Source organism: Mastomys coucha, unplaced genomic scaffold (assembly GCF_008632895.1).
Source record: "Mastomys coucha isolate ucsf_1 unplaced genomic scaffold, UCSF_Mcou_1 pScaffold5, whole genome shotgun sequence".
Classification (NCBI taxonomy): domain Eukaryota; kingdom Metazoa; phylum Chordata; class Mammalia; order Rodentia; family Muridae; genus Mastomys; species Mastomys coucha.
Window position 1 is genome coordinate 72622966 of NW_022196911.1, and position 21984 is coordinate 72644949.

Sequence of the window (21984 nt, forward strand, 5' to 3'; positions counted from 1 at the left end):
TTTCTTTCTTTCTTTTTTTTTTTTTCTTTGAGATGGGGTTTCTCTGTATAGCCCTGGCTGTCCTGGAACTCATTCTGTAGACCAGGCTAGCCTAAGGCCACACCTCTTAATTATTCTAATCCTTTCAAATAGTGGCACTCCCTGGTGACTAAGTTTTCAAATATATGATCCTATAAGGGCCATTCTTATTCAAACCACTACAACAGTGTTTTGTTTTGTTTTTTTAAATATTTATTTATTATTATATGTAAGTACACTGTAGCTGTTCTCAGACACACCAGGAGAGGGCGTCAGATCTCATTAAGGATGGTTGTGAGCCACCATGTGGTTTCTGGAATTTGAACTCATAACCTCTGGAAGAGCAGTCAGTGCTCTTAACCACTGAGCCATCTCACCAGCCCCCTACAACAGTGTTTTTAAAGAAAAAAAAGACAAGGAAATTTGAGATTAGACAAGGAAATATTTTATATACTATAGTCTTGTACACAGTATTTATTCTTTTTCTCTTTGTAGAAAATGAAAATAATGCAAGCATATCTTTGAGTTATATTAACACTAACTCAAAGGACTTCTTATATTTTTTAATAAAATACGTTATTTGGCACTTGTAAGAGTATGACATATTGCTTTTGCAGAAGATCTGAGTTCTCAATTTCCAGTATCCATAAGGAGCAGTTTACAAGTTCCTATATCCCTAATTGCAGAGGGATCCGAAGCTTCTGGTCTCCCTGCACAGACACACATATGCACATAACTTAAAGTAAAATATTTTAAACATATGTTATTTGGGGAATTGTGATATTGTTCAGAGATAGAGCACTTACCTACATGAATAGGGCCTGGCTCAATTCCCAGTATTGCCACCACCTGCAAAAGAGAGAAGAGTAAAGGGAAAGGAGTGAGAATGGAAGAGAATCACAAAGCAATGCAGTATTTATTATTTAATGACCATTAGCAGTGCTAGAGAGAGGTCAGCTACTCTTGCTGAGGCCTCAGGTACAGCCCCAGCACCAACATGGCAGCTTACAACTGTCTGAACTCCAGTTCCAGGGGACCTGATGGTTTCTGGGCTCTGTGGGCATCAGGCCCATATGTAGTACAAGTAATACAAGTTTGCAAACATACACATTAAAAAAAATACAGTCTTAAAAAATAAATAGGATCATTAGCAGAGTAACACCTTCAGTTTTGTTAGGTATCAGTGATGGACAAGTTTCTTTCTTTCCTTAAGAGAGGGTCTCCTCACTCTTTGCTCTAGCTGTCCTCGAACTCACTCTGTAGACCAGACTAGCCTAGAACTCACAGAGATCCTCTGTAGACCAGACTAGCCTAGAACTCACAGAGATCCGCTTGCCTCTGCCTCTCAAGTGTTGAGATTAAAGGCATGTGCCACCATGTCTGATATGGGTAGTTTTCTTAGCTAGAGAAATGTAATTTGCTGCCCATTGCTAAGCATTAATATTCACATTTCAAAATTGTGTTGCTCAGAGTGCCTGAGAACTTAGGTATTGAATGTGACAACTTGCACATCTTCGTACAGTTGTAAACTTCTTTTGCAGTTTCTGGGTTTGAAACATAGCTGTCTTACTGTTTTTCAAGCTTGTGGAAAATGAAACCCTTACTCACTCCCTCTCTTTCAGATATTCAGAGTGGTGTGCATCTGTTTGGGTAACCCACCAGAGACCTTCACCTGGGAGTATCGAGACAAAGATAAAAATTACCACAAGATTGGCCCTATATCGCCCTTGCAATTTTACAAGGAACATGTGAAGCCACTCTTCAATATGGAAGATAAGGTTAGAGACTGGTGCTAGCAGCCGCTGTCTACTTACTTTCAAGGATCTGTTGTTTACACAGAGGATATAAGATTCCCAGGTTTATGTGCATGTTTCTTAAAGTTTGTATGTATCTGAAAGAAGTAGGCACACCAGGGTCACCTTTCCCCAGTGTTTCTCATCAGAATTTCTGACTCTAGGCCAAGAGTCAGCTTATTCCCAAATCCCCAACCTTTCTTCTTGAAATTTAAGGTTCAGATCAATCTCAGGCACAAAGAAAAATGGTGATATATTGGATTTTTCGTATAGGCCCAGAGCACCCTCATCTCCTGGCCTTTCTGGAAACTCTTGTTAAAGGAGGGCATCCATTGTTTGCTGTTCCTTCCTTCTTCTACATCTGCCTAGAGGATGACCAGGGCCTCCTTCCTCGGTGGGCTTTTTGGCCCTCTTCTAAGAAAATTGCATTGCTACATATTGAGCCTCTCTTACTCTTTGAGGAAGGGCCTATAGCAGTGTTCCATGAGTGGTGCTCTATGCGTTACATGCAGTGTGACAGATTATATGCAGTGGGGCAGTTTTTACCAGTAGGGAAGACAGGTAGAGAAAGCTCTCAAGTGTGTTCTTTGTGCTAATTAGAATATGTAGCGCCCTCTTCACATGTGTTTTGACAGTTTTTGATTATTTGTTACATTTACCTTGTGGCTTTAGTGTTTATTCTTGTAGTTAGAGATGAATTTCTAACCATAGCAATCTAGCAGAGGGTTGTGTCTTACTTGACATCTTTGGTCTTGTGCTCTAATATCCATGTTCTTGATCTCAAAAGATTTGTTTTGTGAATGACCCACGGCCCCAGCATAAGTACAATAAGTTGTACACAGTAGACTACTTGAGCAATATGGTTGGAGGGAGAAAAACGCTGTATAACAACCAGCCCATTGACTTCTTGAAAAAGATGGTTGCTGCCTCCATCAAAGATGGAGAGGTTAGTACTGCCTTATGTTTCTGTGTCTCCCACGTGGGGTTAAAACAGCTGCTGCTTTCCTTTTCACTACTCTGGTTTATGTTGACTTTCTTCTATTTCTAGGCTGTGTGGTTTGGCTGTGATGTTGGAAAACACTTCAATGGCAAGCTGGGCCTCAGTGACATGAATGTGTGAGTGCACAGAGTTCAAAATAGGAAGCTCTTTGTGGGTTGTTGCTGTTGGAGGGCGCTCATGGTCGCAGTGCCTCTGCTCAGTTTCATCCAGACTTTGAGGTTGGCCTGTGGGTGGGTCTTTCTCTGCTCCTGCCAGAGACTGCACATGTGTAACATCTTTAACCCTGGAAACCCAGATCCCACTTAGAGCAGAAATCACTGGTGTTCCTAAGATGCTGTCCTACTGGGAAAGACTCTGTGAACGCGAAGTGGATGAAGTGGGAGCTGCTCAGCACACTTGGGGTGCAGAGAGACTTTCCAGAGCTCTTTTTAATTGATCTATCTTTAAATGCTTCTCTTCCTTTGATGCCTTGTGTATATTCTCTGTAGGACAAGTTGGGCTAATTTATATATTTACCTTAACTCATTCTCCTTCGTCTTTGATGACATCAAAGTATCATTTCCAAGCTGAATCAGACAAGATTCCTTGATTTTAAAATACATCATCTTAGGAGCTGGAGAGATGGCTGAGCTTGGTTAAGAGCACTTGTTGCTCTTGCAGAGGAAGGACCTGAGTTCAGTTCCCAGCTACTGCCAGATAGCGTGCAGCCCCCTGTAACTCCAGTTCCCGGGATCTGATGTTCTCCCTGACCTCCCTGGGCACCTGCAGACGTGTTGGGGCATATACTCACATAGACACATATATGCAGTCTTTACAAAAAACATAAAATAAATACATCATTTTTGATTTACCCATAAATAATTCTGACTAGTAGAAAAGTTTATTAATGTGTTGATACTTAACAAAAACAAAAATGGGGAGTGAAGGCAGGATGATCAAGATTTCAAGTCAGTGGCTATATAGTGAGTTCAATATCAGCCTGAGCTATATTACACACTGCCTCCGAATGGATGGATGGATGGATGGATGGATGGATGGATGGATGGATGGATGGATACATCAGTAGTTTGACTCAGAAACTGGGAGGTCTACAAACTTGAAAGAGATCATTATAAGAAGTTACTTCAAAAGCATTTTCATTTTTTAAAAGATAATTTTCTTGCCCATTGTGGTGATGCACTCCTTTAATCCCAGCACTCAGGAGGCAGAGGCAAGTGGGTTGCTTAAATGAGAGGGCAGCCTGGTCTACATAGTGCATTCTAGGACAGTTAGAGCTGTGTAGAGAGACCCTGTCTCAAACAAACAAAAAACAAAATCAAAAGAAAAAAGAGCTTTTTCTTGCTAGAATAACAGTACAAATCAGACTTGTCAATATTTACTTTCGGAGGTTTATATTTAATGCTCTTGTATTGTCCTGCACAGTGTAGTGAGATGTAAGTCTGTGCAGAGCCACCCCTTTGGGGTTGTCAGGCTCCATTATCTCAGTGTCCTCACATAGTCGGGCTGAACTCTCTTCATTCATTTTGTCCCTCTTTGACAGCTATGACCACGAGTTAGTGTTTGGTGTCTCCTTGAAGAACATGAATAAAGCTGAGAGGTTGGCTTTTGGTGAGTCACTCATGACCCACGCCATGACCTTCACTGCTGTCTCAGAGAAGGTAGGCTCCCCAGTATGTCACTAATGGGTTCATTGATAGGCAGCTGGAGCCACACACTCCTGCAGTCTGTCCGTCCAGCAGAGCCACAGTTACTATATTTGATTCCTGTTGAATTTGATTCCAAGTAAGATTTGTTCCTGTATCACTTGGTGTACTGGTTGGTTTTGTGTGTCAACTTGACACAGGCTGGAGTCATCACAGAGAAGGGAGCTTCAGTTGGGGAAGTGCCTCCATGAGATCCAGCTGTGGGGCATTTTCTCAATTAGTGATCAAGGGGGTAGGGCCTTTTGTGGGTGGTGTCATCCCTGGGCTGGAAGTCTTGGGTTCTATAAGAGAGCAGGCTGAGCAAGCCAGGAGAGGCAAGCCAGTAAGAAACATCCCTCCATGGCCTCTGCATCAGCTCCTCCTTTCTGACCTGCTTGAGTTCCAGTCCTGGCTTCCTTTGTGATAAGCAGCAATGTGAAAGTAAGCCAAATAAACCCTTTCCTCCCCAACTTGCTTCATGGTCATGATGTTTGTACAGGAATAGGAACCCTGACTAAGACACTTGGTATTTAGTTACTTGCTCGGTAGTAATAAAAACAATAATATACTGTGAAGACAAGAATATAGGTCAGTAAGGAGCAAAGAGGTAACTTCTTTTTTGTAATCTGGAAGTGAAGGGTCCTAGGAAAAGATGTCTGCTAAGAAATTGAAGTGGGCTTGTAGAGGTTCTGCATCTCAGGGCCTTGCCCACTCTCAGCTTTGCGTTGGTCATTCATATTGACAAGTTACTGTCATGCACAGTAATTTGTGCCCTCCATGCCATGCCTGGATTTGTACACACTGGGATGCCAGTTCTTTAAGCTCTCTGAATGATGCTCTGCTGTTTGTTGGGCCCTTTCACAGTTAGGTGCCCGTTCTAGGCTGTAAAACTGTCAGGAGCACAGAGAGGACTCGAACCACACTAGTTCTTCACCCTCAGAAGCAGACGTGCTCTTTCTCCAGCGCCAGCACCTCACCAGAGCCGCACTTGGAGCTAACTACCTTACCTAAATTATCTTAGGAAATATTTTGTTGTTTTTCTATGCTGCTCACTAGATTTTTGATCATTAAAGCATTTAGAAATATCTTGCATATTGTTATGCAAGACTTTCTTTTTTGTTTGTTTGTTTTTGTTTTTTGTTTTTCCTGGCAGGGTTTCTCTGTATAGTCCTGGCTGTCCTGGAACTCACTCTGTAGACCAGACTAGCATTGAACTCAGAAATCCGCCTGCCTCTGCCTCCCAAGTGCTGGTATTAAAGGCGTGTGCTACCACCGCCTGGCTATGCCAGACTTTCTTAACTATCCTAGAAGTCTTGGTATTTCTGAAGTATTTTTTTGAATTGCTTTGTGTACTTTCTAGGCAAAACTGCGAGTGGGATGGAGTTTCATTGTATACCTTCCTCCTATCCCTTCCCACCACTTCATGTGAAGATGCCCCCTCTCCTCACAGTGCTCTAGAACCTTGTGCTCTCTCAGTCCCAGCTAGATGTTAGCTGGCTATAGTATGCACTCCTGGGAGCCCAAGACTGTGAATGAGAGTTATCATGGGTGAATGTCACCATCTCTTTAAGGAGGGTCTGGAGGTGGGGCTGAAGAGATGGCTTAGAGGTTAGGAGCACTGACTCTTCTTCCAGAGGTCCTGAGTTCAAATCCCAGCAACCACATGGTGGCTCACAACCACCTGTAATGATATCTGGTGCCCTCTTCTGGGGTGTCTGGAGACAGCTACAGAGTACACATATATAATAAGTAAATAAGTCTTTTAAAAAAAGAGACTATGAAACCTGAGCTTATTAATGAAGGCAGAAGAGGGTGAACAGCTGAGCTGACTGGGCTTTGTTTATGAAGTTGATCTTCTTATTTTTCTTTGCCACTCAGCCTCTTACGTTAAATTCAGTGTTTATGTAACTGAATCAGTAAAAGAACACATTTGAGGATATAATTACTTAGTTACCTAAATAGAAAACTGGATATCATGATGAAAATATTTTTGTTTTGCCTTTTAAAAACTTAAACCAGATCTTAGAATCATTTCTAAAATTATGCATTGGGATGCTTTTTCAAAGAATTTGAGTGAAAGCAAGTGTTCCTGGGGACAGCTTTGTGATTTGAGAAGTTGGGTCTCTTCATCTGCTTTTACCTGGTTTCAGGGATCCAACTGAGGTTGTCAGGCTTGGGTGTCAAGCACTGTATCCACTGAGCTCTCCAACAAGCTTTATGTGTGTATTCTTTTCTGCTTAGAATAGGAAATAAAGGAGCAGATAGCAGGGCTGGGGAATGGCTTGGTGGTGAAGAGAGCTTCTTGCTCTTCAGAGGACCAGATTTTGTGTCCCAGCATCTCAGTCAAGGGGCTCAGAAACTTAACTACCTGCTTGTAACTCCAGCTCCAGAGGGTCTCACACCCATATATGCACATAGACACACATATAAAGAAGATATAGATCTTTAAAAAGGGGAGGTAGTGGTTTTTGTTTCATTGTATTTTTACCCCCAAGAGATTAAAATTGCACTGATATTGGAGTGTCTTCTGGTGATAGGAAATGTCTGGCCCTGCTCACCTACGGTATTCTGAGCAGCCTGAGATGAGTTAAACTGACATGACACCTCAGCTGGGAGAATCTTGTTAAAGACTCTTCACTGTTGTCTGCTTTCTGGCAGGATGATCAGGATGGTACATTTGTGAAATGGAGAGTAGAGAATTCATGGGGTGAAGACCATGGCCACAAAGGTAAGCATCAACTACCGACTCAGTGTTCCTGGAGTCTGCTCTACTCTGCCTCTCGGTAGAAAGCTGTTCCAGTGAAGGGGATTTGTTGGTACTCAGTTCCTCTGGTTCCCCTGTCCTACAGGAAAATAGCAGGCTGTAGACCCCAAGGTTCCTATGGCCTATATGTGCCTAAACTCCCAGGTTAACCGAGACCAGTGTATGCTGTTATTTGTTCCAAACCACACTGACTGTCCAGGACTGTAACAAACCCTCTTGGCTGAATGAAGGTAGTGAGTCCATTAAAGTGTACTTGATATGTGGCATTTCGTACATTTTGTAACACCACCAGCACATTAGGAAGAAGCCTTCCAAAGGGAGAATGGAATTGGCAAAAAGAAACTTTCTGTAAGGATCTCTTAGGATTCTCGTATTGTGAAGTCTAAAGTTACCATTTAAAACTTTTTTTTTAAATGTTTTAACCATTTTTCTTTTTTTTAAAGATTTGTTTATTTATTATATGTGAGTACACTGTACACACCAGAAGAGGGCATCAGATCTCATTAAGGGTGGTCGTAAGCCACCATGTGGTTGCTGGGATTTGAACTCATGACCTTCGGAAGAGCAGTTGATGCTCTTACCCACTGAGCCATCTCTCCAGCCCTATTTAAAACTTTTTATACTGCAAATCCAAACCCTGGTTGAAATCAGAATAAATAACATATCTATATTCAAGTTGTAGAAAAATTTTAAATATGTATAAATAAACGAAAAGTAAGATCTCTCTAACTGACGGCTAATTAATAGTTTTACACATTCTTGGAAAACTGAGATTGTTCTGTTGATATATAAAAGGCTTTTAAAGGCTGTTTTTATGCTTTAAATTTCAGAGCTTCAAGCTGAAAATGGGGTGGGGATCTTGCTCAGTGGTAAGAGTGCTTCCTCAGCAGGCACAGCCCTACCTACCTAGTTAGTCCTCAGTATGGAGAGCAGCAGGGAGAGTGAAGGAAGGAGGAGGGGGGGAAGCCAGGCCTAGTGGCACCGCCGTGTAACCTCGGTGTTAGACAAAAGCGGTCCCTTGTGTGGTAGGAGCAGCGCGTCCTGTGCTGGTGGTGGTTGTGGCTAGCCTTCTCAGCTCTGTCTTCCTTTCTTCGGATCAGTGGATTCTACCTGGGGAAACACTAATGGAACAGCACGCTAGACGAGTTACAAGAATGAAAGGAGTAGGTGTGGAAACATGGATGCAAGATGGGCACTTAGAACCAAATAAGCACACATCTCATCCAACAGGCATCAGACAGCTTAGGAGGAGGCAGGGTAAGAGTGCAGCCCTGCTTGCTGGGTCCCATCTGTTAGAACAGTGATTTTCCCATGTGTTCTTCAGAATTCTGATGTCCAAGGCCAGACACTAAAGGAAGTTGTAAGTGATGGTGCTTCCCTCACTCCTCCGTACTCAGTCTGAGTCTAACCAATGAACCTGTTAGACCTGAGTCTAACCAGTGAGCTTCATAGGACTTGAGCATGTAGCTGAGCAGCACAGCCCTGTATGTGAGGGCCAGCACCTGGAGTTTAAACTGCCGTTCAAGCCTCTCCTCCTCCTTGTGAAAATGATCACTGGTAGATTTTGGCTAACCATCCCTGGAGACTGCAGTTAAGTGAAGCAGCTCCATGTTTGTATGAGCAAACAAAAGCCCTGTTAGTGCACTTCTGTCAGTGTTTGGTGATCACATGCCTCTCTTCTTCGAGCTGTAATTTTTTTTTTTAACAATTTATTTATTTTATGTATGTGAGTACACTGTCACTGTCTTCAGACACACCAGAAGAGCATTGGCTTCCATTACAGATGGTTGTGAGCCACCATGTGGTTGCTGGAAACTGAACTTAGTACCTTTGGAAGAGCAGTCAGTGCTCTAAACTGCTAAGCCATCTCTCCAGCCCCATGATTCTGTAATTTTTAAGTTCACTATTATAAATTTTAATGCAGTACTTTAAAAATTATTTTCTTATTAGGTAAATTTCATTTTAATACAAACACAATTGCCATCTGAGAGTTAGAAACCTTAATAAAGCTAGTAAAAAGTGAAGGTGAGGCCGGGCGGTGGTGGTGCACGCCTTTAATCCCAGCACACGAGAGGCAGAGGCAGGTGGATTTCTGAGTTCGAGGCCAGCCTGGTCTACAGAGTGAGTTCCAGGACAGCCAGGGCTATACAGAGAAACCCTGTCTCAGGGGGGGAATAAAAAAGAAATGAACATTTATTAGCTGCCTGGAAAGAGAGAGTCACAACAGTTGTTTCCCGGAGTGAGGCTCATCCATTGCACCCAATATACTGGGTGCAATTTCTCAAATGCAGAAAATTCACCTGTGTAATCTGCAGCAGTGGGAACCGTGTTCATGCTTCTCTCATTTTGATTTTTTTTTTTTTAAAGGATGCTTGTGTAAAAAAGATTGGATTTCTTATAGCAAATCTAAAATACTGGGTTCAAGTAATTTTTCTCTTCCTTCAGGTGAGCCTCTCTGGCTCCTGTCTCGTCTCTACAAATGGAACTATGTCCAGAAAAAGACTAAAGTTACAGCTAGCTTTTTTGGCATTTTCCTTAGGTGACGTCACTGGATTTTAGATATAAGAAAGGATGAACACTCATGAAGCTAGGAGAGCTTTCTGTGTGTCATGTGGAACATTTACTACTCTGAAGCTAAATACGTGTTCCAGAGTATTGTGGCCTCTTTGCTAATTTCCTGTCACATGAACCCTTTTGCCCTACGAAGTGCACGTCTTAACTTCTCAGTCTTGCAGCCTCTTCTGTGTTGACAGAACCAGAGTCTTCATGCTCACACTCTCTGGAATCTGCCCTGATTAGTGAAGGCTGAATGCTTTTCTTGGTTGTTGTTTTCAAATAGTTAAAATGCCTGAGATTGTAGAGCCAAAAAGATAGAGATTGAACTGGGAATGGGCAAGGAATAGTTCATTCAAAGCCAAAATAAATTCCTCTCATGTGTTTCTTGGTAATGTCCTTTCTGACTTAACAGGAAGCAGAGAAAACATGACGTAATTTTATTGACACACTTGTCCTTTAGAGATCACCTTGTGTGTTATTCTGTTGATAGTGTATACTTACTCCAGCAAGTTTCTCCACCTGTCATTTGGACATTGGCCAGCGGGGCTTATGTTTTTAGGAAGCAGGACCCTAAGGTCTTATTTCTGAAGATAACATTGTTTTGTTTTGTTTTGTTTTTTTAATGATGTATTTATCATTATAAATAAGTACACTGTAGCTGACGTCAGATGCACCAGAAGAGAACATCAGATCTCATTACGGATGGTTGTGAGCCACCATGTGATTGCTGGGATTTGAACTTAGTACCTTCGGAAGAGCAGTCAGTGCTCTTAACCACTAAGCCATCTCTCCAGCCCTGAAGATAACATTGTTAACAGTTTGCTACTATTCTCTTTGGGGTTTCTGTCTGTTAAGATCCATGTTTCTGCAAAGCAGCTTTGATAATACAAGCTGGAGGTAAACAGCGAAGATACCTAGCAAGCCACCCTTACTCTACCCAGGGCCAATTTTTGGCTTCGGTCTCTACTGGTCATATTCCTGGAATTTTCTGCTCAGAAACTACTGGATAGATTAGATAACCTTGTCCACAAAATGGGCAGAGGCTCCTTCTGACCAAAAGAGACAGAAGGAAGATTTGGTTCTTACTTGATGCTGCCTCTTGCTGGTGACTGAGTGTTCGGTTTGCTGCCCTACAACAGAGGTACTTGTTGAGCAGCGTCTCACACAGCTGGTTCCTCCCCTGCTAGAAATATGGCCCCATTTGATCCTCATGTATAGAATCTGTCAAATGGATTTCATAGTGAGATGAGGAAAGAGACTGTAGGATTTGTCACCTTATCTTTTAATTTAAAAAGGTGATCTGGTAAAACATTCTGTAAACTATTTAGAAATTTAAGTTCAAGGAAACACTGGTGGTGGTGGCGGCTTGTACTTGTAGCCTTAGGAAGTAGATGTAGGAGGATTAGAAGTTCAAAGTTTTTCTGGGCATCATAAGACCTGGAGTCAGCCTCTCCTCCCAAAAAATATTAAAGGAGACCAGAGACCCATCTGAGAGGGCACAGTCTTTACACCAGAGACCCATCTGAGAGGGCACAGTCTTTACACCAGAGACCCATCTGAGAGGGCACAGTCTTTACACCAGAGTGCCCATAGACCCGCAGTGATCTGGGATGGACCCTGTCTGACAACAGACCTGGTTTTCCTGACTGCCAAACTGCTTTCTCTCAATTTCTGTTTTGGAAGCATTTAGCCCATTTATAGAAATCACAAGACCAGTCATGATTGTGGTGGTTTGAGTGAGAATGTCCTCATAGGCCCATATGTTTGAATGCCTGGTTTCCAGTTGATAGAACTGTTTGGGAAGGATTAGGAGGCATGGCCTTGTTGGTATAGGTAAGTCAGTGGGGATAGGTTTTGGGTTTTCAAAAGTCCACACCATTCCTAGTTAGAGTGTTCACTCTTTCTCTCCCCCTCCCTCTCTCTCCCTGTTCTTCTCCTTCTGCCTTATGGTTGTTCTCAAAATGGAGCTCTTAGCTACGGCTTTGGCCCCTTGCCTGCCTGCCTGCTGCCATGCTCTTTGCCTAATGGTCATAGGCTCTAAACTGAAACTGTAAGCCCCAAATAAACTCTTCTGTAAGTCTCATTAGTCATGATATCTTATCACAGCAATAGAAAAGTAACAAAGACAATGCTCTTTGGTGACCAGAAACAATGGCTGAGGGGACATAAAACTCTATAACTTTATAGAGGATCTGGAAACACAGTGATGTTAGAAGAGGCTCCTGGAGTCTGAACAGGGTGAGGTACTTTGGAAAGCCTGTGGCCAGCATTAAACAAAACATGAAACATGTAAGTCTGGCAAGTGACAGACCCAACACAGCCAGCCCATGTTCCCAAGTTGTCTGTCCATTTCCTCTTTAAAATTTTAACTTGTTGGCACAGGCAATTTCTAATACATTAGAGGTAAGCATATGGGATATTAGTATGCGAGTTACAGGTTGTAGGGTGGTCTCTTCCATGATCAGTGTTAAAGTTTTGTTCATAATTGCCTATCAGTCTTGAGACTGCAGTACTGTTAGATGCTGGATACCAAGAACAGATCTGGAGTGGAACTGTTATGACATAGTTCTTAGTACTTATTCAGTCTGCTTTTTAACTCCCCCTCTGCCTGTGTGTGCATGTGTGCTGAGGACAGCGTCCTGTATTGTAGCCCAGGAGGATCTCAGTGATCCTCCTGGCTTAGTCTCCTGAGGCTAAGGTTTCATGAAAAAGTAATAAAGTAATGCAGCTCTTCAGACGTGATAGTATTTCCAGTTCTACAAATTCTCCTCATTGGATAGAAATCTTTATCTTTTAAAAATTGTCTCGCTGGGCGGTGGTGGTGCCCGCCTTTAATCCCAGCACTTGTGAGGCAGAGGCAGGCAGATTTCTGAGTTTGAGGCCAGCCTGGTCTACAGAGTGAGTTCCAGAACAGCCAGGGCTATACAGAGAAACCCTGTCTCGAAAAACAAAGCAAAACAAAAAAAAAAAGAAATTGTCTCATTTTTCATTTTGCGCCAAGATGAGTTTTGCATATTCCTAGTGCTTTGCATCTTTCAGACACATGAGCTTTTGAAATCATTTTTGAAATCATTATATTTGTTTAATCTTTCAAATAAATCTGCCTGTTCCTGGTTTCATTTTAGTAAAATGTCCAGACTTGCTCCTAAAAAGGAACCATATGGTGTTTTTTCGGTTAGGGAAACTTCAGCATATTGGGTATTAATCAGAAACTTACTTGCTAACTTATATGATGTACTTTATAATGTCCAGTATCATGACCAATAAGTGTCTTACTAGCCAGACATCACATAATTTTAAAAACAGTTATTTAAAGTTTAGCACAAATGCTGGGCAGTGGTGGTGCACATCTTTAATCCCAGCACTTGGAAGGCAGAGGTAAGGGGATTTCTGAGTTCTAGGCCAGTCTAGTCTACAGAGTGAGTTCCAGGACAGCCAGGGCTACACAGAGAAACCCTGTCTCTAAAAAACAAACAAACAAAAAAACAACGAAAAGATTCGGTTTGTTACTGTGTGTAGGATGTGAGTGTGTGGTTGCACCTGTGCTGTGTGTGAAGTAGGTGAAGGTTATTGAGTTTTGATGTGTACAGGTTGCATGGGATTGGAGCAGAGTTGGGATTCAGGTCTCATCGATTTCTTAGTCATATATGACTTACAGAGGACAACCAGTATTTACTAATGTGTTTGAAGTTCACTTATGGAGAGCTAGAAACTCAAATAATAAACTGGCTGTAAGAAGAGTAATGTTACCAGCTGAAAGCAGAGTCCCTGACTTGCAGGCCTGGTTTCCTCACTGTAGAGTGTTTCTCGTTGCTCCAGGGTTGATTGGTTGAACTGCCACTGGTCACATCTGGGCAGTTGTATTCTGTGCAAGGACTTTTCGTTGCTTGTCTTTATTAACTAAATGCCTGCATGCCTTGGGCTAAAAAGCTCGTCCATGTGAGTAGAGGATGCTTGGGCCATCTGGTTCAGTGGTGCTTCCTTATTGACATACAGGGACTTGAGGCAGCCACCATTGTGGACACAGAGACATGCTACAGATTCAGTGCTTCAAACCAAGCATCAGCTTTTGAGAGATTTCCTCTTGTAATTTGTGTAAAATGTAATTTGTGTATTTGTGCTTTTTTCCTATAAAAGAGTCTACTTTACCCTAAGGAGTGTTTCTGCCGTTTTTTAAGGATGGAGGTTAATCAGGAACCAGGCTGTCTAGGTACCTCCAGGTGTCACACCATCCAGGCTGGGAATGGTATTGTCATGGCATCCAGCCTGTCTGAGTGCAACTTTCTCATCTAGAAAAGAAGCCTGTAATTGTTATGTGAAATACAGAGGAAGCACACCACACCCTCGGCTGCTGTCGTTCATGCTTTAAACTGATGGGAGCAGGAGGCTTGCTCACTTTCTCATTCAGAAAAGACTAACTTGCCCATGCTTCTAGCTTCAGAGCTTCGACAACACAGAGCTCAGCATGACTGCTGCTACCTCACAGTCGCTGAGTAGATGCCCCACAGTGTAAGCTTAGTTTCGTGAGAAAAGTCAGCAAAGATGGGTAAACCTGGTGCCGAGGAAAAGCCATTAGCAGTGGCTTCAACTCATATTTATCAGTGTGATGCAGAGACCCGTGCACAGCCATGATGGAATGAAGATCCCTGACCCTCAGAGGAGTTTATACTTAATCTCCTGGGACGTGGGAACAGGAGTTGAAGAGGGCTGTGATGAGACAGAAGTGGCATTCGTGGTGTGCTCCTCAGACTGTAAGATACGGGGAAATAGACCGAAAAAGCTAAGAAGGTGACTTCTCCAAGAAGGCAGGTGATGGATGGAGAGAGGAAGGGCTGGGTGGCCCCTCCGTGGGGAGATGAGGAGGGCAGGCACTGAGAAGGTGAGGGTGGAAAGACTACCTCAACAGCCAGGGGTGTTGGTGTCTGGGAGATTGTGGGGACCACAGTAATATAATGACAAAGCAGACAGAGCAAGGGGAAGATTAGATTCACAGGCAGTTTCAGGAACTGCAGGAGACTGTCCTGTGTGCCAAACCAGCATTTCAATATTCAGTGTCTCTGGTTTAACACAGTGGGGGCAGGGTTATTGGAGGTGAGATGGGTGAAGCTATAAGTCTTGATATGTGTGTGTGTGTGTGTGTGTGTGTGTGTAAAACCAACACAGTAGGTACAGGGTTACAGGATGATGAATAAGAAGAGTGAGCTGTGGATCCTCCTTAGGAGTTCTCCTGGAGGAGACAGCTTGATGAAGGTCAGGGCTTCTTGCCAGGCTAGCTAGGGACATTTGGAACATGCTTTGGACAGGTCAGAGGTATGTGGCTAAGCAGTAATATGGCCTACCATCCAGGGGGCTTGCCCTAGGACAGACAGGTAGCAAGAGTGATGGTTTGGGAGGCAGAGAAAAGTTACCTGTGAAATCAGACCCTTGGGTAGAAATATCCTGGCCTGGCCCAGTTCCATGTAGTCTCAGGCTTGTGTGGCTTTTACGTGTGGTCCAGGGAAAGGAGACTGGAGCCCTGAAATGAGTAACTATCACCTGGGCCTCTTGGGGAAGGGTATCCTTGGGATGGGTATACTTCTGCATATCGAGTTTTGTTGTCATTTTAAAAAGTGGGGCCAGTGGAAGGCACATTGGCTAAAGGACCTTGCTGCTAGACTTACCCTGTGAGATTGATTCCTGGGACCCAGATGGTGGAAGGAGGGAGCCATCTTCCACAAACTGTCCTTTGACTCCTACACCATGGCATGTTAGAGGTAGCCAAACAGCCCTTCTTCCCTACCGTATTTGCTCTTTCACTATGTCCCATTTTCCTGTGCCTTTAGCAGGGTCACCGTACCGTCTCTAGCCTTTGTGTCTGAGAGAGGCTACCAGTAATATCCGGCTCAATGAATATCTCATCTGTTATCTGCAAAAGGTTCATGACCATGAATGTGTCCTCAGCCCAGCCAGACATCTGTGTCTGGTCTGCAGAGAGAAGCAGCTTCTTAGGTCACTGTCCAAGTGACAGTCATAAGTACAAGTGATTATTTGGTTACCTCCCTCTGCTTTTTTCTTCTTAAAACATTTCCCCATTTGAAGCATCCTTTCTCCTAAAGATGCTTAGAACACATGGCATCTCTGTTGTTGTTATTGTTGAAGTGGGGTCTCAATACATAGCCCTCGCTCCTGTAACTCACTATATAGATTAGGCTGGCCTTGAACTCACAGAGATCCTCCTGCGTCTGCCTCCTGAGAGCTGAGAGTATTAGTATACCATTACACCCAGTTGTATGTGTGTTTTAAAGTGTAATTCTTCTAATAGATGGTAAAGTTACATTGTTCTAAAGTCAGCATATGAAAAGACATGTAAAACTGTTGCCTTCTTTTCTTCAGCCAATGGCAGCACCTGTACATTGTGCTTTGCTCCTGTCTCAGGTCTCGAGCAGCAGGCCTTGGAAGCATTTCCAGTTCATCATCTTCTATCATCTGGATGTCCCTGGTTTATAATACCAGTTCCCTAACTAATGGCACTTTAGTGGACTAACTAACTAATTAACAGTATTTTCCTATTTCAGACAATATTGTGATGGGCTATTCCATGTACAGTATGTAAAACAGTTCCTGGCCTATTGTAAAGACTGAATAGGTTTCTGGTCAAACTATACATAAATACCTCTTGTGTATTTCCCTGCAGGGTAAAGTCCTAGAAATGACTGTGGCTTAGTAAAGAGGGCAAATGCATGTCTAACTTCTCTGCATATTGCCAAGTTCTGTTCCCTGGGGGTTTGTTATTTTGCACATTTGTAGCACACTGTATTAATGTAAGACATTTGGCCTTACATACTGAGTATCTAACAAAAGTGATTGACAGATTGTCTGCTCTTGATTAAATATATTTAAATTGTCTCTGTTTATGGTTGGGAATTAGACTGTGCCAAAATCTTCATGAACTGGTGAGGTTTTTTTGTTTTTTAAAGACTATTCCTTGTATTTTCTTAAGCCCTTACCCTAGTTTTCTCCCTTTTTTTTTTTTATTATAGTAAAAAAAAAAAAAAAACTTTAACCATAGAACCAGAGTTAAAAATTGAAAGGTTGATAAATACAACTTTCTAAAAATGAAGAAATTTTTGGGTTTTTCGAGACAGGTTTTCTCTGTGTAGCCCTGGCTGTCCTGGAACTCACTCTGTAGACCAGATTGGCCTCGAACTCAGAAATCCTTCTGCCTCTGCCTCCCAAATGCTGGGATTAAAGGCGTGTGCCACCACCACCCGGCGAAAAATGAAGAAATTTTAATATGCTATAAAAATGTAAACTAAATTAGAAGGCAAAATGCATGATAGGAAGAAAGTTTGTAGCCAAAATAAATCTATAACATGCTGTTACTGATTACTGTGAAAAAGGCAAGCATTCCAACTAAAACTGAGCAGAGGTTGCTGGAGAAATAGCCCAGTAAAGTAAGCAAAATACGTACCCACAAGCATGTTGGCAGAAGTTTGGATTGTAGCCAGCACCTGTCAGGCAGAGAAAGGGGTTCCCCAGAGCAAGCTGGCTATGGACTAACCAAATTGGTGAGTGCTGATTCAAGTGACAGACCCATCCTCAACATAAAGGTTGAAGAGGAATTGAGGAAGACATTTGATGTCAGCTTCTGGCCCCCACAAGCATTCACAACCCTGCACACATACTGCACACAGGTGTATACAGAGGATAAGGGAAGACAGATCTCTGATAGTTTGTTGCCTTTTGTTGTTAAGGTTTTTTTAAAAAAAAAAAAAAAAAAGATTTATTTTATTCATTTTATGTGTATGAGTACACTGTAGCTGTACAGATGGCCGTGAGCCACCATGTGTGTGGCTGCTGTTAAACTCAGGACCTCTGTCAGCCCCTCTCGCTCCGGCCCCTCTCCCTCCACCCCTCTCGCTCGGTCCGGCGTAATTTCCTGCAGCTGTCTTCAGATGCACCAGAAGAGGGCGTCAGATCTCATTACAGGTGGTTGTGAGCCACCATGTGGTTGCTGGGATCCAAACTCAGGACCTTTGGAAGAGCAGTCAGTGCTCTTACCCGCTGAGCCATCTCTCCAGCCCTTTTGTTAAGGTTTTAAAAACTTTGTATATGCTGGGCAGTGGTGGTACACACCTTTAATCCCAGCACTTGGGAGACAGAGGCAGGCAGATTTCTGAGTTCGAGACCAGCCTGGTCTACAGAGTGAGTTCCAAGACAGTCAGGACTACATAGAGAAACCCTGTTTTGAAAGAAAAAAAAACAAAAAACCCAAAACCTTTGTATATATGTGTCTCTTTGTGTGTATATATGCACATGGAACAGGTGCCTTTGGAGGCCAGAACAGGGTATCAGATCCCCTGGAGCTAGTTACTGATGATTATGAGCCACCCAACATGGGTTCTGAGAACTGAACTCACGTCCTGGAAGAGCAGTAAGGGCTCTTAACTGCTGGGGCATCTCTTCAGTCTCTATTGCTTTTCTTTATAATTTCTCCATACATGCATCTCTGTATATGCATAGCTGTGAGTGTGTGTGTGTGTGTGTGTGTGTGTGTGTGCCACAGAATACATGGAAGTCAGGGCACCTTGGAGGAATTGGTTTTCTCCTGCCATGTAAGTTCCAAGTATCACACTCAGGTCATTAAGCTTGGCAGCAAGTGCCTTTACCCACTAAGCCTCTGATAGAAGAAAACTTAAAAATGGTTCAGTCAGATCCAAAAGAAAGTTGGCAGTTATATATTGAAACTCTAGTAAAGACGGGTGGGGAATGAGAATGCAGATACAGCTTTGATTCCTGAAGTATTTTTAGTATTACTAGTATTACTCTTGAGTATGAAAAACACCTGAGACTTCAGTAGTAGGAAGTAGGTGATTCATACAGACTTGACACTTAAGAGTGAGATAGACTGTCATGGAAGGAGAGGGACTAGAAAAGCAGTACCTGGTGCTTTGTAATTATAGCTGTTGTGACAGTCTGCAGGTACAGTCTTTACTGAAGCAGCAGTGTAAGGTAGAACTAGTTCCTCTAGTGGATGTAGTAGTTGTTTAACTTATCCCTTCTCTCTCTTCTCCCCCTTCTTACCATGTTCATAAAAGTATTTTCTTATAGTAAACTTGAATTGTTTGAGTAATGTTTTAAATTATCTAAAAGACGATAGGGCATTTCCGATATCTGGGAAAGAACATGGGACTACCTTACAGTGTGACATGCCGTTTAGTTACTCTTGTGTGTTGGAGTATGTGTGAATAGTGCATGTAGTGTGTATGGAAGCCACGCATAATATACAAGTTACAGGGAAGTACCATGTATGTCTGCTCTACTCTAAACATTTGAACAAGTTTGCACTGTCGTCTCAGTGGCTGATATGTTCTGTAAGGTGTCACTCACTCACTCTGTCTTAGACAATTTGGAACACAGACAGACAGGTTTTAGTTTTTTTTCTGGAAGCCTTGCTGCACCCATGAGTTAGGGCCTTGGGTGACAAGTTGGCTTCCTTAAATCATTGCATCTGGACACGCTCCCCAGAGCAGAGCTGTAACTTGTCTCACTATTTGCTTATATAGAGAGAAGTTTCATTACATAGCAGAGACCACCACCTCAAATGTATGATCCTTCTCTCTGACTCTGTCTGTGCTGGGATTACAGCGGTAATTAACTACAAATTGTCAGTTATGTCTTAGAACAAAGATGATTAAAAACTAGAAAGTATTTCTAATTCATAAATGATAAAAATCAGGGTTGGAGAGATGGCTTAGCAGTTAAGATCACATATTTCTTTTCCAGAGACCTAAATTCTGTTCTCAACAGGTAACAGACAGCTCATAAACACCTGTAATCCCAAAAAGAGGAGATCCAACCTTGAATATACATGGATCTACAGTTATGTGTACATATTCCTTCACATACCTATAATTAAAAATATGTATGTTAAAAAATAAATGGTAATATTTTGTTGTTTTAATATAGTCTGCAAGGTTTAAATCTCAGACCATTGGCAGAGTGTCAGAAAGCTCAGATAGCCACTTGCATCTATAAACTAGCCACCTGGGGCTCTTCTGTCTGAGTGAGTCTCAGCGTCAGGTCTGCAGCTGCATCCCAGACTCTGCCTGCCCTTCACAATGGCTTTTTCCCTTTCCCAGACAAAACTCAAGCATTACCAACTACTTTAGGGTTGCTTGTTTATTTTATTTACTCAAAGAATGTAAATAGGAACTAATGCTTAAATGAAATTGTATTTCTTTCTTTCTTTCTTTTTTTGGTTTTTGTTTTTTTTCCAGACAGGGTTTCTCTGTGTAGCCCTGGCTGTCCTGGAACTCACTTTGTAGACCAGGCTGACCTTGAACTCAGAAATCTGCCTGCCTCTGCCTCCCAAATGCTGGGATTAAAGGCGTGCGCCGCCACTGCCCTGGTGAAATTGTACTTCTGAGGTTGACTTCTTTATACATTGTCTGTCTTCCTAAATGTTAACTTTGGGATTCCAATTTGCTGTTCTTTCTCGGGCTGGGAGATGAGCCTTCAGTTCAGAGCCCCACACCCGCAGTCTGCTGCACCCCACAGCACCCTTGGGCTTCAGATTCTTCTCAGCACTTCTGGCTTCAGCCTTACTGATCCTAATCTCTGTAGAACTCCGCGACATGCAGTGTCAGCCGTTGAAGCTGGCACGTCTGTTATCTGCCCAGGGTGCAATTACTTGGCAGCTCTCACACTGAGGGTGTTTTGGGCCCTGAAGAACTCATATCCTGCAGAAAGAGGCTAATCAAGGCAGGCCTCTTGGCAGGGACATGGGAAGGGTGGGCTGTAGTTGATAGGAGATTTAATTTGTGAGGACTTAATGTGATCTCCTTTTGGAACAAGATAGTGCAGATGTACTTTGTGTGCGTTTCTCTGGGCAGTCTTTGAAGACTCATTTGATTGTGTGGTGATAGCATTGTTAGAAGGGCATGGAACTTTATTACAGAGTCTGCCTCCGTCCTTTACCTGCCTCGCCAACTGCCCAGGGCTGGCTAGGTCATGCTCAGCCTGCACTATGCTGAGGGGAGGATGGCTGATGTCGCAGATGGTGTAGGGGAGCTTTGAAGATGGTATAACTAGCCTAGGCTAGCCTCAAACTTGAAGCAATTCCCCTGCCTCAGCCTCTTACATGCTAGGAATCCAGGCTTTAACCAGTATATCTCTCTTTGACAAGACAAACCCTGAGTTTCTCAGGAGTGATACTTAAGGTGTAGCAGGAGTAGGATTGACTAGCACTGATATACAGGTAATAAGGGGCCTGAGTGATTGGCATAGCAAAGCTGGAGGCCCAAGGGGTGGAATCAGAACAGATAAAAAGTAGCACAAGCCAGGCACTGCTCTGTGCTCTCTCCTTACCTGCCATTGGAAGAAGCAGCCTTGCGTCAAGAGGGTACTCACCAGGTGCGCATCCCTTGACAAGCCTTGGTTCAGCACCCCTGAGAGTACTGTGTGTGTGCACATGCTGTGTGATGCAGTGAACTGGAACCCAGAGTCCATTGCACAGTAGACAAGCACTCAGCACTGACTTCCTTAGAGCATTTTCTCATGAGTGTGGTCTTGTTGGTGTGCACATGTGATCTGAGTGTCAATGGTTGAAATCTTCTGCTGTCATCTCCATCTTTAATATTTCTCACTGACCTGGGAACTCACTGTGGCTAGCCAGCAAGAAAATGGGATTCCTCCTCCCCTCTCTCTGTACGCCCAAGGTCACGGTGTTAGGAGCCTGCCATCATGCTCAGCTTTTATGTGGGTGCTGAGGATCTGAACTCTAATCCCTGGGCACAGCAAGCACTTTATCTACTGACTCTTCCCCCCAGCCCATAGAAATGTTTAAAAGTTCATTTTTAATATGACAAATAGTAATCAATATATAGATATAACCCACACAAGTGAATTTAGGGCCTTGACTTATTTTTTAGATTTAATTATTTAATTATGTGTGTATGCGGGTTTTTCCTGCAGGAATGGATGTGTACTGAGTGTGTACCTGGTGCCCTTGGGTGTCAGAAGAAAGCATTGATCCCTTGCAGCCAGAGTTGTGGATGGTTGTGTTATCATGTTGGTGCCAAGAACGTAGGTTCTTTGCAAGAACAAGTGCTCTAAACCACTGGGCCATCCTTCTAGCTTTCTTTAATTATTTTAAGAGTATATAAACAGGTTTTAAAGCCACAGAAGTTT

At 42.9% G+C, this 21984-nt stretch overlaps 1 protein-coding gene across 1 annotated transcript in view; it reads left to right on the top strand.

The window, feature by feature from the left end:
- The window catches only part of Blmh (bleomycin hydrolase), a 43107-nt gene that overhangs the window by 18886 nt on the left and 2237 nt on the right, over positions 1-21984 (top strand). Inside the window, exons 7-11 of the mRNA XM_031351492.1 lie at positions 1641-1796; positions 2599-2757; positions 2860-2927; positions 4352-4469; positions 7152-7221. Coding sequence (XP_031207352.1) covers positions 1641-1796; positions 2599-2757; positions 2860-2927; positions 4352-4469; positions 7152-7221 — 571 coding nt within the window. The remainder of the gene's footprint in view (positions 1-1640; positions 1797-2598; positions 2758-2859; positions 2928-4351; positions 4470-7151; positions 7222-21984) is intronic.